The following is a 23430-nucleotide window of genomic DNA, read 5'->3' on the forward strand; positions in this document are numbered from 1 at the left end:
GCCAGTGAACATGTTGCGGGAAGCGCTTTTGTTTAGAGCAGTAACAAAGTCGCGCAACAGGTGACCAAAAAACCCTATGAAAACTACAGTAACGTTACATTACTGTCATGTTCGTTGCTATGATATTGGAAGACAAGTACCGAACAAGTACCGAATGAATTGTGTCACATAGACGTAAGTAATTATTAAGTTTTCATGACGGAACAGACGAACATCTGTCAAACCAAATCTCTGTGTATCAAGTTAGTCGTTATTATTAGTCCTTTACATCCCGTCTTAAATGTCGCGTTTTCCCTGTGTCTTCAAGTGTTTTTTTCTTTTATGTTTTGTTTTCCTATCGTCTTACACTTATGGGGTCGACATATTGAGTTTCAACAAGAGCTTCTTTTTTTCTGGACCAGACTTTAGCACCAGACACACGTATTTTGATAGAGTAAACTGTTGTCAATTTAAACAATGTTTTATATGTATTACAGCTCAGAAAACAATGCTAAACTCGTTTAAGTCAAGACAGGAGAAAACGAGCAAATGTGTAGAATGTATCCTCTTCTTTAAAACCCACTGACAGGTGAGTAAAACATTCACATTCACTGATAAGAGACATACAGGTATGATCATATGTTTATACAGGGGCGGATTTAGTGATTTGGGGGTCCTAAACAATTCCAGCCAAGTGGCCTATAAGTTCTAAAATGCACCTTTTGTACTTTAATTTAATATGATTTTCTATAACTTTTTTTTTGCTGTTTTTTTCTTATATTCAATTCACCTTTATTTGTATAGCGCTTATACAATGTAGATTGTGTCAAAGCAGCTTCACATAAAAGGTCATAGTAAATAGGAACAGTGTAGTTCAGTTTGTTGTGTTTAAGTTCAGTTCAGTTGAGCTCAGTTCAGTGTGGTTTAATAATCACTACTGAGAGTCCAAATATTGAAGAGCAAATCCAACGATGCGCAGCTCTACAGATCCCGAACCATGCAAGCCAGTGGCGACAGCGGAGAGGGAAAAAAAACTTCACTAAAGGCGGAAGTGAAGAAAAAAAACCTTGAGAGAAACCAGGCTCAGCTGGGCACGACCATTTTAATTTCTCCGCTGGCCATCATTCAATCTCATTTTCTACATTTTATCTTAATGCAAAATAACAATAACATGTAAAGCACCTTGTAAAACATTTGCGAGAATTTGTTTTCTTAAGATTAATTTACAACCAGGCAGCATGGTGGTGCAGTGGGAATCGCCTCGCAGCAAGAAGGTCACTGGTTCGAGCCCCGGCTGAGTCAGTTGACATTTCTGTGTGGAGTTTGCATGTTTTCTCCCCGTGTTTGTGTGGGTTTCCTCCGGGTACTCTGGTTTCCCCCAAAAGTCCAAAGACATGCGATATAGGTAAAGTGGATAAGCAAAATTGTCCGTAGTGTATGGATGTTTCCCAGTGATGGGTTGCAGCTGGAAGGGCATCCGCTGAGTAAAACATATGCTGGATAAGTTGGCGGTTCATTCCGCTGTGGTGACCCCAGATTAATAAAAGGACTACGCTGAAAAGAAAATGAATGAATTTACAACTAAACATAAATGATTGATTTAGTTTTTTAAACTAAATACTAATCTGACTGCTGGACTGGTCCATGATTGTGGGGGACACATTTGTGCAGATGTAATGATTATGTTAAAATAAAAATATAGGTCGGCGCAATAGCCTAGTGGTTAGCGCGTCGACATATGGTGGTGTAGCACGTCAGGGTGACGCGAGTTCGAATCCCGGCTCGACGACATTTCCCTACCCTACCCCCCTCTCTCTCTCCAACTTCGCTTCCTGTCTAAATACTGTCCTATCTAATAATGGCCAAAAATAAATCTTTAAAAAAAATAAAATAAAAATATAGACCTGCACCATACAAAATATGCAATGTTATATATTTATAGTATGCCATGAAATTTATAGTATTATTTATACTCAGATTTATACTTAGATTTCCTGCGGCCCTAAGCGGCCGCTTGCCTTGCTTATTGGTTAAATCCGCCCCTGTGTTTCGGTGGATTGTGTCTTGGGATTCTTTATTTTTTGTTATTTTTTACCTTTATTAATTAGAACGGACTATTGTTTTCATAGAACTGTTTTTTTTATTACCAATGAATAATCCATCATTGACTATCATTATATATTATAGCCTATACTAGTACTTATCCAGTTATTAATACAGAAAGTATATACCAGTTCTACTTATACCTGTTATTTATGACCAGTTTCTGTTCAATTTAACACTAGTAGTCAAGTGCTACTGGCCACTATTCAAAGTCAAATATGAATATGTCTTTAAATAAAGATTTTTAAAATTCTTTCAAAGGTCTTTGAGGACCGTTGAGAAAATGTTCTCAAACTGTAAACAGCAATACAGCAGGAGATGAATGGCAAACATAAAGGAGCAGCTAACCTGTGCAGAGAAGGGGACAAAATATTGCTCTCAGGAGACCCTGGCAGGGCTGCAGCACTGTACACTCATGCTTTTGGAAATCATGCAGGATCCACTGTAGGACACATGCGTGGACTTGACACAGGTCATTTAGAGGAGGTTATTGCAACACTGGAGGCCTGGCTTGATGGCAGTTCACACAACTCTATTGAGGGTCCGAGCAAAGGTCTTGTTGCTGTATTTCTGTCTACATTATGTCCTAATAATTTGTCTGCTTCTCTTTATAAAATGGAGTCTGTCTTGCAAGGGACAGGTCAGGCCTCAGATGAGATCTTTGCAAGATGTTCTGCTCTCCTCAAGGGAAAACAAGCACCCCAACCTGTGGGTCGCACACGCTTAGTTCTGGAGCTAACGAGAGCTCTGGCCTGCTTGCTTTCTGACCCTCAAAATCCCAAAGGCCCTCAGCTTTATCTGCAGGCCTTTCATGGGAATAGATCTGAAGCCGTAAGACTTGTTAAAGAAAGGCAGACTCAACACGTGGAGCTAATAATTAAAGCCTTTTACCAGCAATTGTCTCCAAGATATCCCATTTTCCAAAGTAAGGAGCAGGTGGAGAAAGAATCATATTCTACACAAGCAAGTGAAGACATTGATTCCTCTAAAGCCATTGAGTTTTTACTTGCCATTTCACCAGAAGACATCCAAGTAAGAGAGCTTCAAGCTGCAGTCTTGTTTTCATCAGTAAAGTTCCCTGAAAGTGCAGAAGCTTTGTCTCTGACTCTTCAACTAGGCGAATCTCCTGCTGAACAAGAAATGACAGCAGAGAAGAGAGCTTGTTTATTGGTGAGCAGAGCAGCTGCTCATTTTGCAGCAGGAGGACGAGCAAAAGAAGTCTGCAAAGATCTAGGTGATGGCTTTGCGCTCCATCCTGCCACAGCAAGGCAGCAATTCCAAAGTCTTTTCTCAGACAGTGGCATAGGAACGGCTGCCCGCATCCAGCTGCGTCAACAGGCAGAGAAGGGCGTCTCGGAGTTCAGGGAGGCGGTTCTAATGAGGTCTGACCTTCGATCTTCAAAAGGAGTGGAGTTGTTGGATCCTGTTATCTCTCAACTACGAGCTCTCTGCCACTTAGAGCCGGACGGAGGAGGTAGGGAACTGCGGGTGCGTCTGGCAGATTGCCTCCTTCTGCGTGGTGAACATAGAGAAGCTCTATCCATTAGTAGCCAGCTAGCCGCTCCAGCACAGCAAAGCTACCAGAACACAGTGCAAGTGCTCAGAGGCTATTCCCGACTCTTCATTGAAGACCATAAAGGTGCACTGGAGGATTTCCAAGCAGTCATCGAGCATAATACTCCTCACCCACCCAGCTGTGTCCGTGCTCTCTGTGGTAGGGGTATCCTGCGTATGATGGCTGGCTCACACTACCTCACTGCTCTAGATTATGCTACGGCAAGCCGATTGCAGCTGCAGGACGCTGCTGTAACTGTTAGGTGCCTGGTGCCTTGGAACTGCCGTGGGTTGCTGTGCACCGTGTTGCTGGAACAGGGAAGAGTTATGCTTGAGGGGGTCGAGGAGGAAAAAGCTGAATCCAATCCTACAGCACAACAAGAGCTTGAAGAGGGTCACATCAACAACAAACAGAGGTACGTTTGTATTTTCTGATTCTGAATGAAACGTAGTTGATTTGTAATCTACTTAGGGGTTTTCCTGGAGGCCACCTGCACTGAATATTTTGTGTTCTTTCACTCTCAGAATTAAAGGTACAAAAGATGTCACTGTGTCAGTAACCTTTTACTTTTTAAGAAGGTATTTAAACACTTTAGGTACTAATGTGTACCTTTAATATACCAATATGGACATTTTAGCAAGGTTCCCAATTGTCATGGAATTTCTGGAATATCATGGAATTTTAAAGAGTTCCTTTTAGACATCGAAATTCAGGGAATTGCTACACAGTACACATTTGTAATATTCATTCATTCATTCATTCATTCATTTTTCTTTCAGCTTTGTCCCATTATTCATTGGGGGTCGCCACAGTGGCATGAACCGCCCATTTTGTAGTATTCATAGTATCTATATCAGTTATGTATCACTTTACATTTTAGTTTTCATTCATTTTCCTTCGGCGTAGTCCCTTTATTCATCAGGGGTCGCCACCGTGGAATGAACTGCCAACTTATCCAGCATGTTTTACACAGCGGATGCCCTTCCAGCTGCAACTTAGTACTGGGAAACATACACTCATTCACACTCATACACTACTGGCAGTTTAGTCTATTCAATTAACATATTAAATTCAAATTGAATATAGCGCATGTGTTTGGGCTGTGGGGGAAACCAGAGCACATATTTATGACCACCATGTGAACATAGGGAGACCCAACCTGGACTCGAACCAGTGACCTTCTTGCTGTGAGGCGACGGTGCTAACCACTGAGCCACCGTGTCACCCGTTTTCATTCATCAAAATGTAATTTGTCTATACCTTTTAATTGTGTTGTTTCACGTCTGTTGTCATAGTTAGGCTATTTTTCAGCTCGTTTTATTTCTTTCACACTCATTAACTGCCAGTCGCTTAATTTAAGTGCAGTAACCAGACTGTACCTGCTAACTAAGGCTAACATGCCAGAAAAAAAAGAAACATTTTAGGATCTAAAAAGCTGAACTGGGCAGTAAAGTGTTCGAGATGTTCAAAGTCCAGAAAAGGAACCAAAAAGATTGTCATTCCATGTGATTTCAGTGGTTCAACTGTAATAAAAAAGTTAAGTACATCTTTGTTTGCCTTTGTGCTCTCTTCCAAGACTAGGGTGCATGTTCACTACAGGCAGTACAACATATTGCCTTTAACGTCAGCAGCACACAAGCGTCCTATTGCCTTGTAGTAATTGCGCACCCTAATCTGATACAGAAGACATAGGCAAACAAAGCATTTTTTCCCCATTTATGTGGCACACAAGTGTTTGGAAGTCTACTAAGTGTTCCACTGAAGTCATATGGAATGTTTTGATGATGTTTTTGGTTCCGTTCCTAGACTTTGGACATCTCAGATCTGTGACTGTACTGTATTTGGCCAATGAGAGAGTTTCAGGAGTTGGAGAAGAGTTAAGAGGGATTAATTTATAAAATCATTTTTATTTTTGGGTGGACTAAATCATGCGCATTATATGAAGGAATGTCAGTTATAAACTTTATTAAAAATTCACAATTCAGAAATCATTTATGTTCATTAAATTATGAGGAAAACTAGCTTTACGAGAATTACGTTCAGTCTCCTGTGCTTCCTTCAGGTCTCCCATTGGTGTGCATGCTCTCGCTCTTCTCCTAATGGAGTTACAGCCCGGTACTGATGGACCCCAGATTCTCACAGCGGACGCTCTGTACCAGTTGGGTCGCGTTGAGGAGGCTTATCGACTTCTTCTAAATATTGAACACACAGCTCCACGACCACCAATTCTTGCACGCCTTGCAATACTGCAGTTGCATCGAGGCTTCCTCTATGATGCCTATCAGGTACTAGATTAAATTCCTCCTGCCGCTTACCTTAGTGAAAGTTTCTTTGATGATAATTATGATAATCTCTTCGGTGTCTTACAGCTTCTGAAGAAGCTGATTAATTCTGGAGACACTACCTGTCTACGTCCCCTTCTGTCTGTAACATCTTTACAAGACAGAGCACTTCTAGAAAAACATTGCCACACCGCTTCCAAACGTATACTGTGTGGCCAACAAGCAGAGAGTGCCATAAGGGAAGCTGTGGCCTATTTGACCATCGCCATTATGGCTTCAGGTAATGAGAATATGCTATAATCAGAAACATACAGTAGTATTATAGCTCGATTTGAAAATATTTGTGGTAATAATGGTCAACTGAACAGGAAAATGTATAAATGCAACAGGATTACATATCACTGATTGAATCTGGTTGACGCAGTTTCAACGGAAAAAACATATATCGGTTTCCTCTTTAACTCCATGTTTCCATTATGTAATCTTGTTGTTTATGCTTTGTACGTCTTATGATCAGTTGTCAAATAATTTTGTAAGGAAAGAGAAAATAACTCAGAACTCTGTTTTATATTTGTTAACTGTGTTATTTACATGATTATTATTTAGGTGGTGGGGCAATAGATTCCATCCTGGAGAGAGCAAGATGCTATGCTCTGTTGGGCCAGTGGAAGACAGCCATCTTTGACTTCACTGCAATCCTTAAAAAGCAACCAGATTATGTGCAGGCTTTGTGCGGAAGAGCATTCACTTATCTCATGCTGAACCAGCAGAAGGTGCGGTTGCAAAAATTGAAACCTCCACCTATGGGAAATAACTCATTTGGTAAAAACATGTTACATGAGGTTTCATGATCTAATGATGAAAATGCAGTATACAGGAAAACATCAAATGACGAGAAACATATTCCAGCATTTAGTCATGTTAGTGTCTAAATAAGCTAATATTTTAATGCATCTAATTGTCATTCTACAACAATTTCCTGAATATATTCGAAAGATACATCAAGAAATGAATGACAAATAATTATGACTTTCAGACTTTTATTCTCACATTTTTCAATCAATCCTGAATGCTGCAGAGAGGCTAGTTTTTAAATGATTTTCTTAATAGTGTTAAATTACAATGATTCCATTATTATAATTGTGGAGTAAGGGGAACTAATATCTATGTTTAGAACTTATATATAGGGCTACCCGTAGCTTAATATGTACAATTTTAAAATGCAACTTACACACCAATGGGACTTATAAAAATAATTCTCTTAAAAATGTATCTATATTACTAACTTGATATATATATATACACTCACCGGCCACTTTATTAGGTGCACCTTACTAGTACCGCGTTGGACCCACTTTTGCCTTCAGAAGTGCCTTAATCTGTCATGGCATAGATTCAACAAGCTGCTGGAAAATTCCTCAGAGATTGTCCATATTGACATGATAGCAGTTGCTGCAGATTTGTTGGCTGCACATTCACGTGAATCTCCTGTTCCACCACATCCCAAAGGTGCTCTATTGGATTGAGATCTGGTGACTGTGAAGGTCATTTGAGTGCAGTGAACTTATTGTCATGTTCAAGAAACCAGTCTGAGATGATTCGCGCTTTATGACATGACACGTTATCCTGATGGAAGTAGCCATAAGAAGATGGGTACACTGTGGTCATAAAGGGATGGACATGTTCAGCAACAATACTCAGCTACTGTAGGCTGTGGCATTAACACAATGCTCAATTGGTATTAATGGGCCCAAAGTGTATTAATGGGCCCCCACACCACGACGCCACCACCAGCAGCCTACACCGTTAATACAAGGGAGGATGGATCCATGCTTTCATGTTTTTGATGCCATGTTCTGACCCTACCATCTGAATGTCGCAGCAGAAATCGAGACTCATCAGACCAGGCAATGTTTTCCCAATCTTCTATTGTGCAATTTTGGTGAGTCTGTGTGAATTGTAGCCTCAGTTCCCTGTTCTTAGCTGACAGGAGTGGCACTCGGTGTGGTCTTCTGCTGCTGTAGCTTAGCCGCCTCAAGGTTCGACGTGTTGTGTGTTTAAATATGCTGTTCTGCATACCTCGTAACGGGTGGTTGTTTGAGTTACTGTTGCCTTACTACTAGCTCGTCATCGACATTAACAAAATATCTCTGGATATTTTCTCTTTTTTGGACCATTCTCTGTAAACCCTAGAGATGGTTGTGCGTGAAAATCCCAGTAGATCAACAGTTTCTGAAATACTCAGACCAGCCTGTTTGGCACCAGCAACCATGCCACATTCAAAGTACCTTAAATCACCTTTCATCCCTATTCTGATGATCGGTTTGAAGTGCAGCAGATCGTCTTGACCATCTTTACATGCCTAATGCATTGAGTTGCTGCCATGTGATTGGCTGATTAGAAATTTGTGTTAACGAGCAGTTGGACAAGTGTACCTAACAAAGTGTCTGGTGAGTGTATTTTGCATGCTTGTAAACTGACCCTGTTATATCAATAATTCACCAGGAATGCACACTAGACATACTGGCAGCCCTTCAGTGTGGTGCAAAGGAGGCCACTCAGAGCATGCTGTCTCTTAAAGACAAAGCTCGCAGACTCATCAGTGAATGGTTGGGTCAGCACTGTCGCAAAAGCCTGGCAGAAATTCTGTTGACCAATCCTGTGCCCTGTCGGGAGGAGCATCTTCGAGAGGCCTTTCTGATTAGTGGAGCACTAATGAACATCGACTGCAGGGAACCCAGGTGGCACCTCCTCTACATCGATACACTGCTTGCCAAAGGTATGGAGCATACATTTGGTGGAGATCAAAATTACTAAACAATTTATTAACACCTGATATTTTTCATAAATAATGTTATCTTCAAAATGAACTGGCAAGCCACTCCAGCTGCTTTGTCTTTCATGGATGACCAGGCTTTTTGGGAGACTTGAATGAGTGTAATGAAATTAAGGTGCAAAATTTTAGAAATCACAGATTTGAAATAACCAAATTCTTTTATTATGGCTGAAAGGGTTTCCCATTGGCCTGCATCTGGACAACCTGCTGTGGTTGGGTCTCATCATCTTGCAAACTAAGTGAAACTAGAAAAACTGTGAGCTAAATAGGCTTTGTCAGATGAATAATGGAATTACCACCACCATTTGGTGCCAGATCAACACATGAACATGGGTACAGACAGCATATACAAAACTGCAGCAAATGCAGTATCATGTAATTAAAGCCAATAGTATCTAGATGCAGTCTTGATGATGCAAGCTGAGACTGCATATCTCAGTGATGCTATGTCAGACACAATACACTCAATGGACCTAATGACGTCACTGTGTGGGGCAGGGTTAGGGGTGGGGTTAGGTAAGCGCATTAAAAAGCATTGGATGCAGCTCAGATTGCACTGCACCAGGTCTGCATCCAGACCCCTCTCGATTGAAACTGAAACTTTTGAAAATGTCTTGCAGGATAAAGCATTTTAAGAACTGCCATGTGGCTAATGAAATTATTTTTTTATCTCATGAAGTCAGCGTTTATGCTGTTTTCTCCTTTGTTTGTCGTCTGATTGTCTGACATTTTTATGTGGACAAAGATTTTGGGATTGGGATTGGAAACTTCTAAAAGTACCATGGCCTGAAAGTGTTTTCAAATATTTATTGTTGTTCAATTTCAAAACTCATGTAATAGGACTACAATAGGACTAACCACTCCCCTTGCAATTTAGAAGATTGTAGATTATTCTCTCATTTTGACCTCCAGTGAAGAATTCAAGCATTAAAATATGTTTGATGTTTTGATGTTTGTGAAGGGGATGTGAATGCAGCAGGTGCTCACCTGAAGCAGGTGTTTGGTCAGGAGCCTCGGGATGCCGCAGCTAAAGCCAGGTGGGGCGTTGTAAAGGCCTGGCAGCAGAACTACAAAGTATCTGCCAGTTATCTGAGTGTAGTGGCAGAGAAAGAACCAGCAACTTTAGACTTTCTAATCAGTCTTCTGCAGTCAGCCCAAAGAAAACGTTTGGCACAGGTAACCCACTAATATAACGTTTTATTGATCCTACCTTTTGTTACTAATGTGGCTAATGAAGTGACTGTGTGCTTCCAGGCAGCATCTCAGCAGGCCAGCTGTGTTTCTGAAAGTGGCCAATGGGAGCAGGCTTTAGCTCTCCTTACATTAGCAGTGCGAGGGGTCAGTGAGATGAAGCTTCAGTACCTCAGACAGAGAGCAGCCTGTCTGACTCACCTCGGCCTCCATGAGAGGGCAGTGTCTGATCTGAGTAAGGTCATCCAGGGTCACACTGCGGACGGGAGAGAGGAGCAGAGGGTCTGGGCAGAGGACCTTTGCCGCCGAGGCCGTTGTCTGCTGTTGTGTTCCCAGGAGAAGTCTGGATTACAGGACTTTTCTCAAGCCCTGGACCTGCACGAGGAGCAGGCACTGCTGTGTGTGGAAGCTGGTCTGGGAAGACAACGCCTTGCCGAAATGTATCTGCGCTTTGCCCTGCAAAACTATGGAGAGCAGAAACTGGAGAAGGCCTGGTTTCTGACCGAGACTGGGCTTAAAGTGGACACCGGCCATGTTGAACTGCGCAGACTGAGGGCTAGAATAAAACGAGAGGTCTCTGGTCCATGTACTGTCAATTAATTGTGAACTGATGGTAACACAAGGATTATGTTTTTATATAATAATTGTGGTTAAATGGGCAAGATTTTATGATCATAAAACAAAGTATTGCTATAAGTCACTGTGGTACATCAGTGTCTTAAATTTAATCTAAGTTTTATTGAACTCAACATTGGTTCAAGGGCTTTTCAAAATATATTAAAACAAAGATCCAAAATTGTAATAATTTAATTGTAATGAATTTTCTTAAAAAGTGTTTTGATTTTGATCAATAAATGTAGCCTTGGTAAGAAACTCCTTCACTCCTTCATTCACCTAATCGCACTGATTGAAATTAACTGATAAGGTTAATATAGTCCATATTAACTTCATCAGTTCATTTCAATCAGGTGCATCCATTGTTGGTGCAAGATGGGCTGGTCTGAGTATTTTGTGAAACAATGGATCTACTGGTATTTTCAGCTTTATCCATCCCAAGGGTTTAAAGAGAACGGTTTGAAAAATTGAAAATATTCAGTGAGTGGCAGTTCTATATTAGGTGCCTTGTTGAGAATAGCTAGACTAGTTGAAGTGAATGGAAAGCTGTAGGCAAACCTTAAAGCAGATGAGTTACAGCAGCAGAAGACAACAACAGGTGGTCCTGCCAGCTAAGGACAGAAATATGAGGTTACAATGCACAACTAAACAAAACAGGTTAACAAAAGATCAGGAAAAAAACTTTTCTGTTTTGATGAGTCTTGTTTCTGATGCAACATTTGGATTGTGGGGTTAGAATTTGGTGTTAACTGCATGAAAGCATGGATTCATCTTGGATCTCAAATTTTCTCAGTTTTACTTTTAGTTCATTTGTTCTCAAATGGATTCAGTTACTAAATCTCAACCCAACAGTGCACCTGTTTCACAACAATGTGAGATTTGTATCATTAATGTGCAGGCATCAAAGCTTCTCATGTCATTTAAGACCAAAATCTCTGAAGCATGTTTCCAAAACATTGTTGAGTTTTCCAAAGTGTAAATCTTTTAATGTTTACTGAAGAACATCATTTTATTTTCTAATAAACTGGCTTCACACCACACCTGTCTCACATCCTCTTCTTTCTCCTAAAAGTCCACCACAATTGCGCAGTCAGCAAACTAAGCCAGCTGTGGTTGCATTAAGGTGTTAATGACACAGTTTGTGGTTGAGTTGTGAACGGATGACAACCAAAAAAATCCAATGTATGACTTAGACAGAGATTTCAAAATAAATACTCAAATAAAGATGTCTTTCATTTTTTTTTTTTTTTTTTTTTTTTGCAGCTATTGAGCATCCGTGTGATTCTTAGCTAGATAAAAGTAAAGATTCAAACCTGTAACTCAAATAACTGTTTATCGCGCTCGTCCACAAGAGGGAGCAGGCCTACTTCATCAGATCATCATCCTCTGTACTCGCACTAAAATAAATCATGGTATATAATATTTAAACCATAGTAAAAAGACACATTAATCATGGATTTATACACTAACCATAGTTAGATAAACATAGCATGTGTAGTAAAACTGGGGTTATACAAATGGTAAAAAAAAAGCAATAACATATACACTTAATGTATAATAAAATGGTTCATTTTCATAAACGATAAGTGATCCTAGCTGAAAAAAAAATGTACATCATGACAGATTTTTTTTTTGTTCCCACTACAAATCCCATTAAAACTTCACAACACATTTAATCATTAAGGCTACATTTGAATGTGTTGTGGGACATATCTGAATTTAGTGGTTTACACACATTTTGTGATTTTTATATAAACTTTTCCCCCCATTTGCCTTCACCCCGTGACTTCTGTGTTGTTAATTGTGAAATATTAATAAAAATCACACCTATTTCACTAACATTTTTTTGATTTCTGAAATACAGAACAATGGTTATAAAAGATTCATAGGTCGAGAAAGAAAATGCTATACCAAATAAGGGAGAAAACCTAAATCACTGCAGGTAGATTCGGTTAAACAGCAGCTGCAAATCATAGCAGATGTGCTCATTATTGACATTCATAAAAAAAAGATTGTTAAGGACGTGTGGGCCATTCAAGAAAGGCGTTTTTATGGATTTCAGAACAGGACGTTCTTTTAAAAAACTGTTCCGTGAAAGAAATGCAGGTTTGGGGGAAAACATGACATCAATGATGGCATATGTTCCTTTGAGCGTTGCTCTTGCGTCATTTGAACGTCATCGCTCAATGTAAACAAGGAAGTGAAGGAGTCGCGGCTCGGTCTAAACTGTCGTTTCGTTTTACATCCATTCCTGTATATAATCCCGAGTTTCATACGTAAACTCATTATAATACACTTATAGGATTGTGACCAGATTTTGGGTCATATACTGTATCTTGAATCAGGATTGGTAAATCGTGCTGTCAGTTTGTTAAAAGGTAACGTAACGGGTAACGCTTGCTGCTGTGACACACTTCCCTTTATTTCTTACAATAATATCACGAAGTGTTTGATTTGTTTATCAAACACTTACGAAAAAGAATAGTGGTTAGTATATGGTTACTGTTGCAAAATCATGGTTGATTTGTTTAACTACAAAGGTTTAACTACAAAACAATGGGTTTGTTTGCGTTATTTGTAAGTAAAACCATGATTAAGCAAAGACAAGTGCACTTTAATGTTAATATTTGTCTCTGCAATGATTATCAACACCATGGTTTATCAACACCATGCTAAAATCCCACTTTTGGCTTAATTATTTACTTCAATCTTAGTAAGTTGACCTATAAAGCAAAGTCCTAACCTTACAGATATTCAGTCTTAGTTGTTTTGTGTGGTAAGATGTCACATGTTAGACTATGTATATAGATCAAATGATGAAGCTATTTGTATTTTTTTTATTGATATGATGAATAGCATTTTACAACATTAAGTCTGCATGTTGAATTTTCATAGATAATAATGCCATCGCCTGTGGAAGTCATCGTAGTTGGAGCTGGAAACAGAGGAGAAAATTATTCAGAGTATGCTAGGATTTTTCCTGACCGCATGCAGGTATGATGATGATTTTTTCCTGTTTTAATCTGACAGTAGTTACTTTTTTACCTCAGGAACCATTGGTCTCCGTAATTTATATGAAGTGAACACTGAGAGAAACAAAGAGAGAAAGTGTTTACCTCTTAATAAAGCCTATTACATCATAAAATATTGAACTAAAATATTTTCAACAATACTATTAGTCAGCAGTTTGTTGTTATTACCAGAACCAGAATAAAAAAAACCATGCTATACCTGTTTCCTTGTAGGTGGTTGGAGTTGCTGACCCCAGAGAGTTTGTTCGAAAGAAACTTCAAGCACGTCACAAAGTACCTGATCAAAACACATTTAAAGGTATGTCCAGATTTCCCAGCATTTTGTTTCAGTAAAATTGGTGTATGTTTAGAAGTGCTTTTATTAGTTTCTTCATTGTTTAGATTGGCATTGTGTAGCAGAAAGAGAGAAGTTTGCAGATGCAGTGTTGATCTGCACTCCTGATCGCCTTCACAAGGTGCAGTCTGAGATTTATGTGTGTTTAGACGATGTTCATGTCTAGAGTTGTGTGAATCTGCTTAGCTATGATGATTCACTTGGTAATGAATGACCTCAAGTTATCTGTTTCAAATGGGTTCAGTGTCTACTATTCTGCTGTTCTTCAGGACCCTGCAGTGGCATTAGCTAAGAAAGGCTACCATATATTGCTGGAGAAACCAATGGCTGTGAGTGGCTACATGACATGACAGGTCTATTAACTGATTCAGAGACACTTTAGAAACAGTCCATAAGTGAGGTATGTTAATACTCTTAGACTATAACATTTTTTTTGTATTTCTGAATTAATATTGGGCTGCACGGTGGCATAGTGGGTAGCACAATCGCCTCACAGCAAGACGATCGCTGGTTCGAGCCCCGGCTGGCTCAGTTGGCAATTCTGTGTGGAGTTTGCATGTTCTCCCCGTGTTTGCGTGGGTTTTCTGTAGGTGCTCCGGTCTCCCCTAAAAGTCCAAAAACATGTGGTATAGGTGAATTGGGTAAGCTAAAAAAATTGTCCGTCATGTATGAGTGTGTATGGATGTTTCCCAGTGATGGGTTGCAGCTGGAAGGGCATCAGCTGCTTAAAACATATGCTGGATAAGTTGGTGGTTCATTCCACTGTGGCGACCCCAGATTAATAAAGGGACTTAGCTGAAAAGAAAATGAATGAATGAATGAATGAATGTTATATTAGATGATTATATAGATTTATTTGGGGGTGCATAAAGTAAAAAGGGGTGCACTTTTGATATCATCTTAAAGATAAAGAAAAATCTCATGACAGAATACAATTCTTGACAAAAAAAAATTCTATTTGAATTGATTCTATAAATATAGATTTAATACAAATGGTTTCAATATTTCTTCAAATCTACAGTAAACATTAGTTAAGAAATGGTTAAATCAAATTAATCTTTTATTAGAATATAAACATAGATATTTACATTAGATGTCCCCTAGGCTATTGTTGTCTATTGGATGGAATATGTCAATGAAGCCGCCATTTTGGTACAGGGTAGCCCTCCTTTGAAATGAATGTGGGACCAAGGTGCAGTGGAGGACTGGCCATCTAGAGCCATAGATATATACACATATATACTTTTATCTAAGATCGGTAGTTTTCCCGGTAGTCAGTAAGTATTCCTATGCAAATATTTTTTTAATTCTGAAAATCGATGGATAAGTGACCACATGGGCATTGGCGACAAAGAGCATGTGCTTGTGTGCATGGAAATGTTTTATCCACCCTCCCTGTTAAATTAGATCTAATCCGTGTCCTGAAACACACCCGCTCTACCACTTTCACTTCTCATTCTAATGGGAGCGATTCGTTTGTGAATGAATCTCCGTTATTGATATTTATATACTGTTGATATCCCTGCGTCTTAATGTGCACATCCACCTTTCTGATCTAAATGATATAACATTTGTAATATTCAATAATTTAGGGTGGAATGTATGCACATTGAGGCGCAATTATCAAGCACCTTTGTAAGTTACTTAAACTAGCCGTTACTTCACTTAGCTGACGGTAATACAAGTTTCTGGTATCAGCGTCTTGTTGCCGTATTTCATTTACATTGTTTGCTGATTTTATTCAACAAAACTAGTATGAACCTAATATTTAATGCAAGTTGGTGCTACTTTGCCTTACAATCAGCGCAGTCTGTATTATCATCAATAACCTTACTTGTTGCGCACAAAAGTTTGTAACATGCAAAATCATAAAAAATGAATTCTTATCTATGAAATGTGATGCCTCTGTGCTTTGTATTTTTGTTTGCTCGTTACTACACCCGTACGCAGCGCAGAAGTCCAGCATCTTCAGATTGGCTTTAATCTTGACTAGGTGCTGTTGAATAACTTCTGTCCTGGGAGGACTGTACAAATAAAGCGGCGTTATTGACGCATCCTCAGGGTCTGTATGCGATATCTAGTGTATATATGTATTTAATATATACTGTATCTATGCCCCAATATGAAACTACCATAAATAAAAAGAGAACATAGAGTAAGATTTTTCTTTGCTTTACTTTTGTACTGTATTGAAGTGGCCCACTATCTGTGGCTGTGGCTTTTTTCTCACGGGTTGCAGCTGGAAGGTCATCCGCTGCGTAAAACAATAAATGGACTAGGCCGAAAAGAAAATGAATGAATGAAATGATGAACTATCTGTGGCTTTGTTTGTTGTTTATGCATGGCATTATTTCATGCATTATATTTTGTGTGTTTTCTAAGGTAACAGAGCAGGACTGCACAGAGATTGTAGAAGCTATCATTCAGAATGGCGTTATATTTGCTGTGGGCCATGTTCTCCGATACAACCCTGTCATTCACAAAATAAAGGTATTTAGACTTTCCTTTAAATCTTCATAAGTAACTCTAGAAGTTCTCAGACAGAAGAAAACACAAATATTCTTCTATAATCCAGCTGCTGATTGACAGTGGAGTGGTTGGAGATGTCATCCACATTCAGCACTTGGAACCGGTAGGATGTGTTTAAATAAACTTGCAGTGTGCGTGTGGTGCGTGCTGTGTGTATTTGTGTTGTGTAAGATCTGTCTTCTCTTATAGGTGGGGTTCTATCATTTTGCTCACTCCTTTGTCAGAGGGAACTGGAGAAACGAGGCAGAAAGCTCTTTCGCGCTGTTAGCCAAATCCTGCCATGATCTGGATCTGATTCACCACTGGGCTGGAGGACGAAGGTACACTTAATCTACCATGACTTTCGCACGTGTGCCAGAGCTGAGCTGAAGAAACAGTGATAGTATATTGATAGAAAGAATGACTGGAATGTCTTCACTTCATTTATCAGTGGTCAATTTTTTTGCAGAGAATTATGTTTATTAAAGCGATAGTTCACCTATAACTGAACAATTGCTATTAGTTTACTCACTTTCCTGACATCCAAAGCATAGGTGACTTTTTTCTTCAGTACATCAGGGTCCCTGACTGCCCGTGGTTCATGGAAGTTCTGGAATGTCGCAAAATTACAAATTTGGAAGTTATTGAATGTTAAAGATGTCTTGGTCTTGGTCTGCATTTCTGCCAGCGCTGTTGTCAATATTAATGAGATTGTGAATGATAAAAATTACAGACAGGTTTTAATTTGTCCTGTAATTCCTACTAGAAAGCACCTAATTTGCATTAGTTTAATTTTTCAGCATGATAATGATCCCAAACACACTGCTAATCTAATGTAATCGTATTTGGAGAGAAAAAGAGCTGATGACACTGACAGTCATGAAATGGCATCCACAGAGTCCAGACCTGAATATTATATACAGTATATATAGGTAATATTATAGGCAGTATAAGATTCACCTGAAGAGAAAAAGAAATATAGAACATGATAAATCTAAGGAAGAACTCTTAAAAATGCTGAAAGATGCTTGCTAATAAATACTGTAGCACATCATTTCAGAAAGACTTAACAAATAAAGTCCTGTGGCTTTGTGCTAAAGAGGTCACATTTGATTGTAGTCTTTTGATCCCAAAAGTAATTTTGTTTTGATTGCTGTGTACATATTTTCCATACTTTCTGTGTGTATATTAAAGGTATAGTTTACCCAAAAATAATGACCCTGCATTGGCCCAATTCCATTTAGATAGAGAGATTTGTGCAAAGGTCTTAGTCTTGCAAAGCTGGTGGTGACTTTTGCACAGTACTGTATATTTGTCCAATTCATTATGGATTTTTGTTTATCATTTAAAACAGGGGTCAGCAATCACGGTCCTGGAGGGCCAGTGTCGCTGCAGGGTTTAGCTCCAACTTGCCTCAACACACCTGCCTGATTGTTTCAAGAATACCTAGTAAGACCTTGATTAGCTTGTTCAGGTGTGTTTGATTAGGGTTGGAGCTAAAATCTGCAGGACACTGGCCCTCCAGGAACAAGTTTGGTGACCCCTGATTTAAAATGTTACTTTGCATTTATCAAAATGCCACTTTATTCCTCTTCCGCTTCTCAACGGACAATCAAATATATTAAAACAATAAGGTATCAGTGAAGTGTACAGCATTAAGCAGCATACGTTATTTTGTTTTGCTAAGAATGACTGGAAGTGAATGAGACCAGATGTCTTGACACATTTAAATTACAATGGCCAATCCACTCTTACATCAAAATAATATACTGTATTCAGCTTTTTAGTCAGTGAAAATCTGAGTAAAGTCAGGGAAATTGACATTTAGCTTAAAGTGGGAACCCTGATTAAAGAAGATGTTTGGCTGAAACTGTGGCCCGTGTTTATTCATAAACTGCAAGTCAATGGTAATAAGAACAATGTGAGTAAAAATATATAATGAATATAGGTGAATCAGATTTAATATGATACATTGAAGGCTTATGAAGTAAAGCAATCAGTCTGTACAACATTGACCTTTCAAAAAGAAAAGGGTTCTCGAGATTTAACTCTGGCCTTCTGCCTAATAAAAGTATACAATTTTCCAGAACTGATATTCATAAAGTTTGAAAGTTGATCTTAAGGTTGAGATGTTGGATAAAGAAGCTGAAATGACAGATTTTATTTTGCAGGTGTATCAAAGTTTCATCATTTGGGTCGCTTAGCCACTTCACAAAAGAGAACAAGGTTGATTTTAATTATTTAAAATGATTAAGGAGATCATCCAAAAATGAACATTTACTCAAGTGGTTGCAAATGTTTGTGTTTCTTTTTTCAACACTAAAGAATATATTTTGAAGAAAGTTGAAAACATGTAACCACTGACTTTCATAGAAAAATAAGCAAACACCATGTCAGTGGTTACAGGAAGAACACAAACGGGTTTGGAACATGTAGACAGTAAAATACAACAGAAGTTTCATTTTTGGGTGAACAATCCTTATAAATGAAAAATGTTCTATGCTCTGCCTGAAATTAATATTTAAAAATATATTTATTTCACAATTTTCCTAGCCAAAAGAGGCTGCAAATCGCTGTTTAGACTGTCCTGTAGAGGGAGATTGTGCATACTCTGCAAAGAAAATCTACTTGGATCGAGTGAAAAAGGTAATGCATTTATCTATACTACCATTCCAGTTTGGAGTCAGTAATTTGGAGTCATATTTTTATTAAATTGATCAAAAATGACTATAAAATATTTTATGATATCAAACTTTAAAACTTTCTGTTAATTAAATTAAAATATATTATAGTTTAATATATAATAGTTGCCACAAAGATATTTAGCAGCACAAATATTTTTAATATTGATCATGTTTCTTGAACAGAAAATGAGAATATTTCTGAATAATTTCTGAACAATAGAAAACTGCTATTTTAAATATACACACATTTACAATATTGCTGTTTGATTGTATTTTATAATTCAACAGTTACAGAGTTGTTGTGTAATGTGTACTAAATTTAAAAAACAATATATTTTTGGTCAAGATGTGCACATTATATTTTATTTTACGCTCGCTGTGAATATAAAAGAAAAAGAATATTTGGATTTTTATTGATAACTCAGGGTGCTGTTGGCTGGCCAGTGTCAGTGATTTGTTCCAACTCACTTCCTGATATTGAATCAGTGACTGAAGCCCTCAGAACAGGACCTTATGGCCGCTGCGTCTACGACTGTGACAACGATGTGTGCTCAAATCAGGTTGGTGAATATCTTACACTCTGGCATCTCTTCCATGAATAATAATTTATAGTTCATTGGTCATTACCTAAGCAAGAAACTTAGTTTCATTATTTATTTACATATTGCAGGTAGTGAATATGGAGTTTGAAGGAGGCTTGACTGCCGCATTCACCATGGTTGCATTTACAAAGGAAATATGTGAACGCAAAACTACTATCTATGGTAGTAAGGTGGGATATCATTTTTGTAAACATTAACATATCAGCACATGCATTACTTTAAAGCCCAAAGTATACCTGGGTTTTTATACATACATAGGTGTATGTGTTATTTTATTAACGTTTAAACAGACATTTAGTATTTGCCTAATTGACTAGTCTAACAAACCCACAGATAGTCCAAAAAATCAATTTTAACAGCCTTATATGTAGGATCAGTATGTACAAACTCAGTATTGTTAGCAAGTGTGAAACTGCATTAACAGGTAATCACATGTAAAGTTATTATAAGTATTGTACAGTGGTATTTGAGACTATATTTGCATATGTGGTATCATGCTAGCACATCAGATGCCATATTTCTCCTTTTTGTGATAAAATTTTCATTAAACAGACAGAAATAATCCAACTTATATACATTGTCACTAAAGAAGATACCAACAGACTGAGATTTCTATTAACACCCCCACCCCACTCCTGGTGAAAAATAAAGAGGAAAAGAAAACAGAATAATAAACAAAAATAATAATAAATTATTACATTTTTAAAAAGTATTCCTCTGCACATATCTTTTACACAGGTAAATATAATGGTTTTTACATATAGATAAAGAACAAAAAGAAAGAATTCCCATAGGGTTTCTCACATTGACATATCTTTTATCTTATTTATTGCACATACTCATGATGTACAGTAATAGTGACAGTTCCATATTTGCAATGTCCTAAAACATATTCAATCAGTGTTTCCTGTCCAGGAAATGTGGAGACCGCCAATGTAATGCTAAGATTTTCTTAGCTGCTGTTAGTGCATAGCATAATATTATTTCTCAGATAAAGCAAAATCAAAAGGAGGAATCGTAATTCAAAAGAACAATCTTAGGGCGACATGGTATGTCTGCTTTCAAAATGTCCTTGAAGGTTAATAACAAAGTTATCCAAAGTTGCCATTTTTATTCTTGAAGGATATTGTATGTATGCCATACTATGTACTACATACGTGTACCTCATTCCAGAATTCTGGGTACATTTCAAGGATTTCCCTTCATTTTACTTAATAAAAATACATTTGTGGTTGTTTATCCCAGATTACTACGGTAAACTGAATCTGTTGTTAATGTAAAATAATCCAAAATGCTTCAATCTGATAGGGAACATTTGATCTTGTTGCTGTTTCTTGTTTTATTTAATTGTTGTATAACGCATATATGTTTTAAACTTACTAACTTGCACAAACACAGTTGACAGCATTCTACATTCAGCTTTAGCTCAAGATGCTAATTGAAAAAATCAGATAAGACATTGCATGTCTAAAACAGAATTGGATTCATTTACATCAATATTGTTTTTAAGAGAATTAGAAATTTACAGAACAACAGAGTTGACAAGTGATTAATCCACCATTGCTGTATCTTAAACTTTTAATACAAATGCATGAGAGAGTAATAAATGGCATGCATGTAGTTGAGAGTCTATCAGAGGTTCCGGCCAGAGGAAATGACACTTTTATAATCAGTCTAACAGAGTTGACTTGAACATGGGGGCAGACACAAAATGCATTTTTCATTACTCAAATTAGAAATGAAACTGAAAATAAATGTTTTATTCAGGCGATTATTTAACTTAGTAGACATGACAATAGGGTATATTCCGAGCTAGTGTGTTTCTCAACTTCCGGTGACTAGTTATTGTGAGTTTTTTTCCATTTTATACCGTTCCTTTTACAGCATCGATGTTGTAATGTAATCAAATACATTCAGTTAAATAAATTTGGCATTCATTTAGTTGCTCAATCGTAAACGAGACAAAAAGCCGTTTGCTCGCACGCGCCCGTCAGAATCGGCAGGCCAGCGCAGAATCTCCATTGAATATACTGGGGTAAAATAAATGCTCATATTATAAAGACATGGCGGGGAAAATGTAACTTAATGCAGTGCTTCTTGTAAAATCTGAGACCCACTTTATATCGGATATCACTCAGCTAGTGGAGATCGCTGATTTTTTAAAGAAAACAGACCTTAAACGCGCCGATTTTGCATTGGCATACAATTAACCGGAAACGATTAACCCAGGTTACTGGCAAATTAAAAGTCCTATTAGCATGCCTCGGCATATACCCCATTGAAGCTGAATGTGTTACAGGAAGTATAGATAGTCAAACATAGATATAATGTAAGTCTTTAAGTTAATGTTTTCAAGACAGAATGTCCCTAATTACAAAAACAATAATTATTTGTTTAGAGATAACTTGATATGATTGTGATTTATTCAAAACAATTTAATTCAAATTGTGCATTGTCTTGGTCCCTCAGTGTGGCCAAGCTGTGTGTATCGATTTGATCTAATTTCATGTTTCATTTAAAGACTTCTGTCCCCTGTTGGTGTTTGACATTTACTTTCTTATTATTTCACAAGGGCGAACTCTCCTGTGATGGACATGAGATCACAGTGTTCGACTTCCTTACCAATAAAACCACAAAGCACACCTCAGATGGGACTGTTCCGGGCAACTTTGCCAAAGGAGGTCACGGCTGTGCAGATTTTCATCTAATTGATTCCTTCATTTCAGCCGTGACAGTAAGACGATCATTTTCTCTGCATTTTTGCTGTAGAGTCGGAGTAATCTGAGATCTCATAATGCTTCTCTCTTTGTCAATATAGAATGGAGACCCAACTATGATCAGGTCAGGTCCCATGGAGACATTAGTAAGCCATAAACTAGTGTTTCAGGCTGAACGTGCCCGTTTGGAAAACAGAGTCGTGTTCTGTGAGAATCCGTGTGATGGAGAGAGCAGATGAGTGTATAGGAGAAACAAATCTGCAGGTTATGGATTTGTTTTATTATACTCTATGAATTTAAACTGTGTTGATCTAGACGTTCTTGCTGTAAACGCTTTTGTCATTGTGATTTTCAAATGCCGTCCAGATGTCATGCTTTTTAAATGAATGTAATCATGTCTGTTTTATTCAGATGAGTTATAAAACAGTAAATGTTGAATTCCATTTAATGTAGCTAAAAATACTTGAATGTATTAATATACTATCTTTTTTACCTAGCTTTAGTTGTGTAATTATGTAATTATATGAATTATCTGAAATTATTTATCACTTAAATAAAAAATCACTTAATATTTCAGCCTTTTTGTCCAGTTTGAATTTTTTATTTATTTATTTTGTAGCCATCAAAAATGTGAGAAATAGACCTTCATTTCTCTTCAAAAGGGGTTATTTCTAAAATCTTTACTATTATTAACACAAAACAGTCCCCCTCGACACATGTACTGAGGGCTTTTTGGGAGGACGAACTGAATTTAACAATTGAAGAAAATATCTGGGATCTTATTCTTGCAGGGATACATTCATCATCAATTAGTGATGTTTTATAAACAAATTTCGGGAGGAGCACGCGCAGAAGTTTCAGTATCAAATACGTCATTGACAATTATTCTATTATCCAATCAGTTCTTGACCAAACCCCTATATATACCAAAGCTGTCTTACCTGCAGCATCTTACGACTTTAGCATCCCTCCACCACCCTGTCACCTCACCT

General features: G+C 37.9%; 2 protein-coding genes across 2 annotated transcripts; both read left to right on the forward strand.

Moving 5' to 3' along the window:
- Positions 1-2400: 2400 nt before the first annotated feature.
- Positions 2401-10733, forward strand: ttc34 (tetratricopeptide repeat domain 34). The gene is made up of 7 exons (XM_056448721.1): positions 2401-4052; positions 5700-5922; positions 6007-6199; positions 6526-6692; positions 8425-8698; positions 9717-9931; positions 10010-10733. Exons 1-7 carry the CDS (start codon positions 2401-2403, stop codon positions 10544-10546), a joined length of 3261 nt encoding a protein of 1086 aa, XP_056304696.1. The 3' UTR covers positions 10547-10733.
- A 2056-nt stretch (positions 10734-12789) lies between these two features.
- zgc:154075 (uncharacterized protein LOC556929 homolog) lies at positions 12790-22951 on the forward strand. Its single transcript, XM_056449856.1, has 14 exons — positions 12790-12939; positions 13457-13555; positions 13807-13891; positions 13975-14048; positions 14197-14256; positions 16310-16417; positions 16503-16559; positions 16646-16776; positions 18607-18661; positions 18989-19081; positions 19545-19679; positions 19790-19891; positions 22294-22455; positions 22540-22951. The coding sequence occupies exons 2-14, from the start codon at positions 13463-13465 to the stop codon at positions 22675-22677; spliced, it is 1293 nt and encodes a 430-aa protein (XP_056305831.1). The 5' UTR covers positions 12790-12939; positions 13457-13462; the 3' UTR covers positions 22678-22951.
- Positions 22952-23430: the final 479 nt, after the last annotated feature.

This window comes from Danio aesculapii, chromosome 23, assembly GCF_903798145.1.
Source record: "Danio aesculapii chromosome 23, fDanAes4.1, whole genome shotgun sequence".
Taxonomy (NCBI): Eukaryota; Metazoa; Chordata; class Actinopteri; order Cypriniformes; family Danionidae; genus Danio; species Danio aesculapii.

Excerpts from the sequence above, each read along its gene's own strand:
- ttc34 (XM_056448721.1), top strand. The coding sequence starts at position 2,401 with ATGAATGGCAAACATAAAGGAGCAGCTAACCTGTGCAGAGAAGGGGAC. Across the intron at positions 6,693-8,424 it reads TCATGCTGAACCAGCAGAAG|GAATGCACACTAGACATACT; the intron begins GTGCGGTTGCAA and ends ATAATTCACCAG. Across the intron at positions 9,932-10,009 it reads AAAGAAAACGTTTGGCACAG|GCAGCATCTCAGCAGGCCAG; the intron begins GTAACCCACTAA and ends GTGTGCTTCCAG.
- zgc:154075 (XM_056449856.1), top strand. The coding sequence starts at position 13,463 with ATGCCATCGCCTGTGGAAGTCATCGTAGTTGGAGCTGGAAACAGAGGA. Across the intron at positions 14,257-16,309 it reads TGCTGGAGAAACCAATGGCT|GTAACAGAGCAGGACTGCAC; the intron begins GTGAGTGGCTAC and ends GTGTTTTCTAAG. Across the intron at positions 22,456-22,539 it reads CCTTCATTTCAGCCGTGACA|AATGGAGACCCAACTATGAT; the intron begins GTAAGACGATCA and ends TTGTCAATATAG.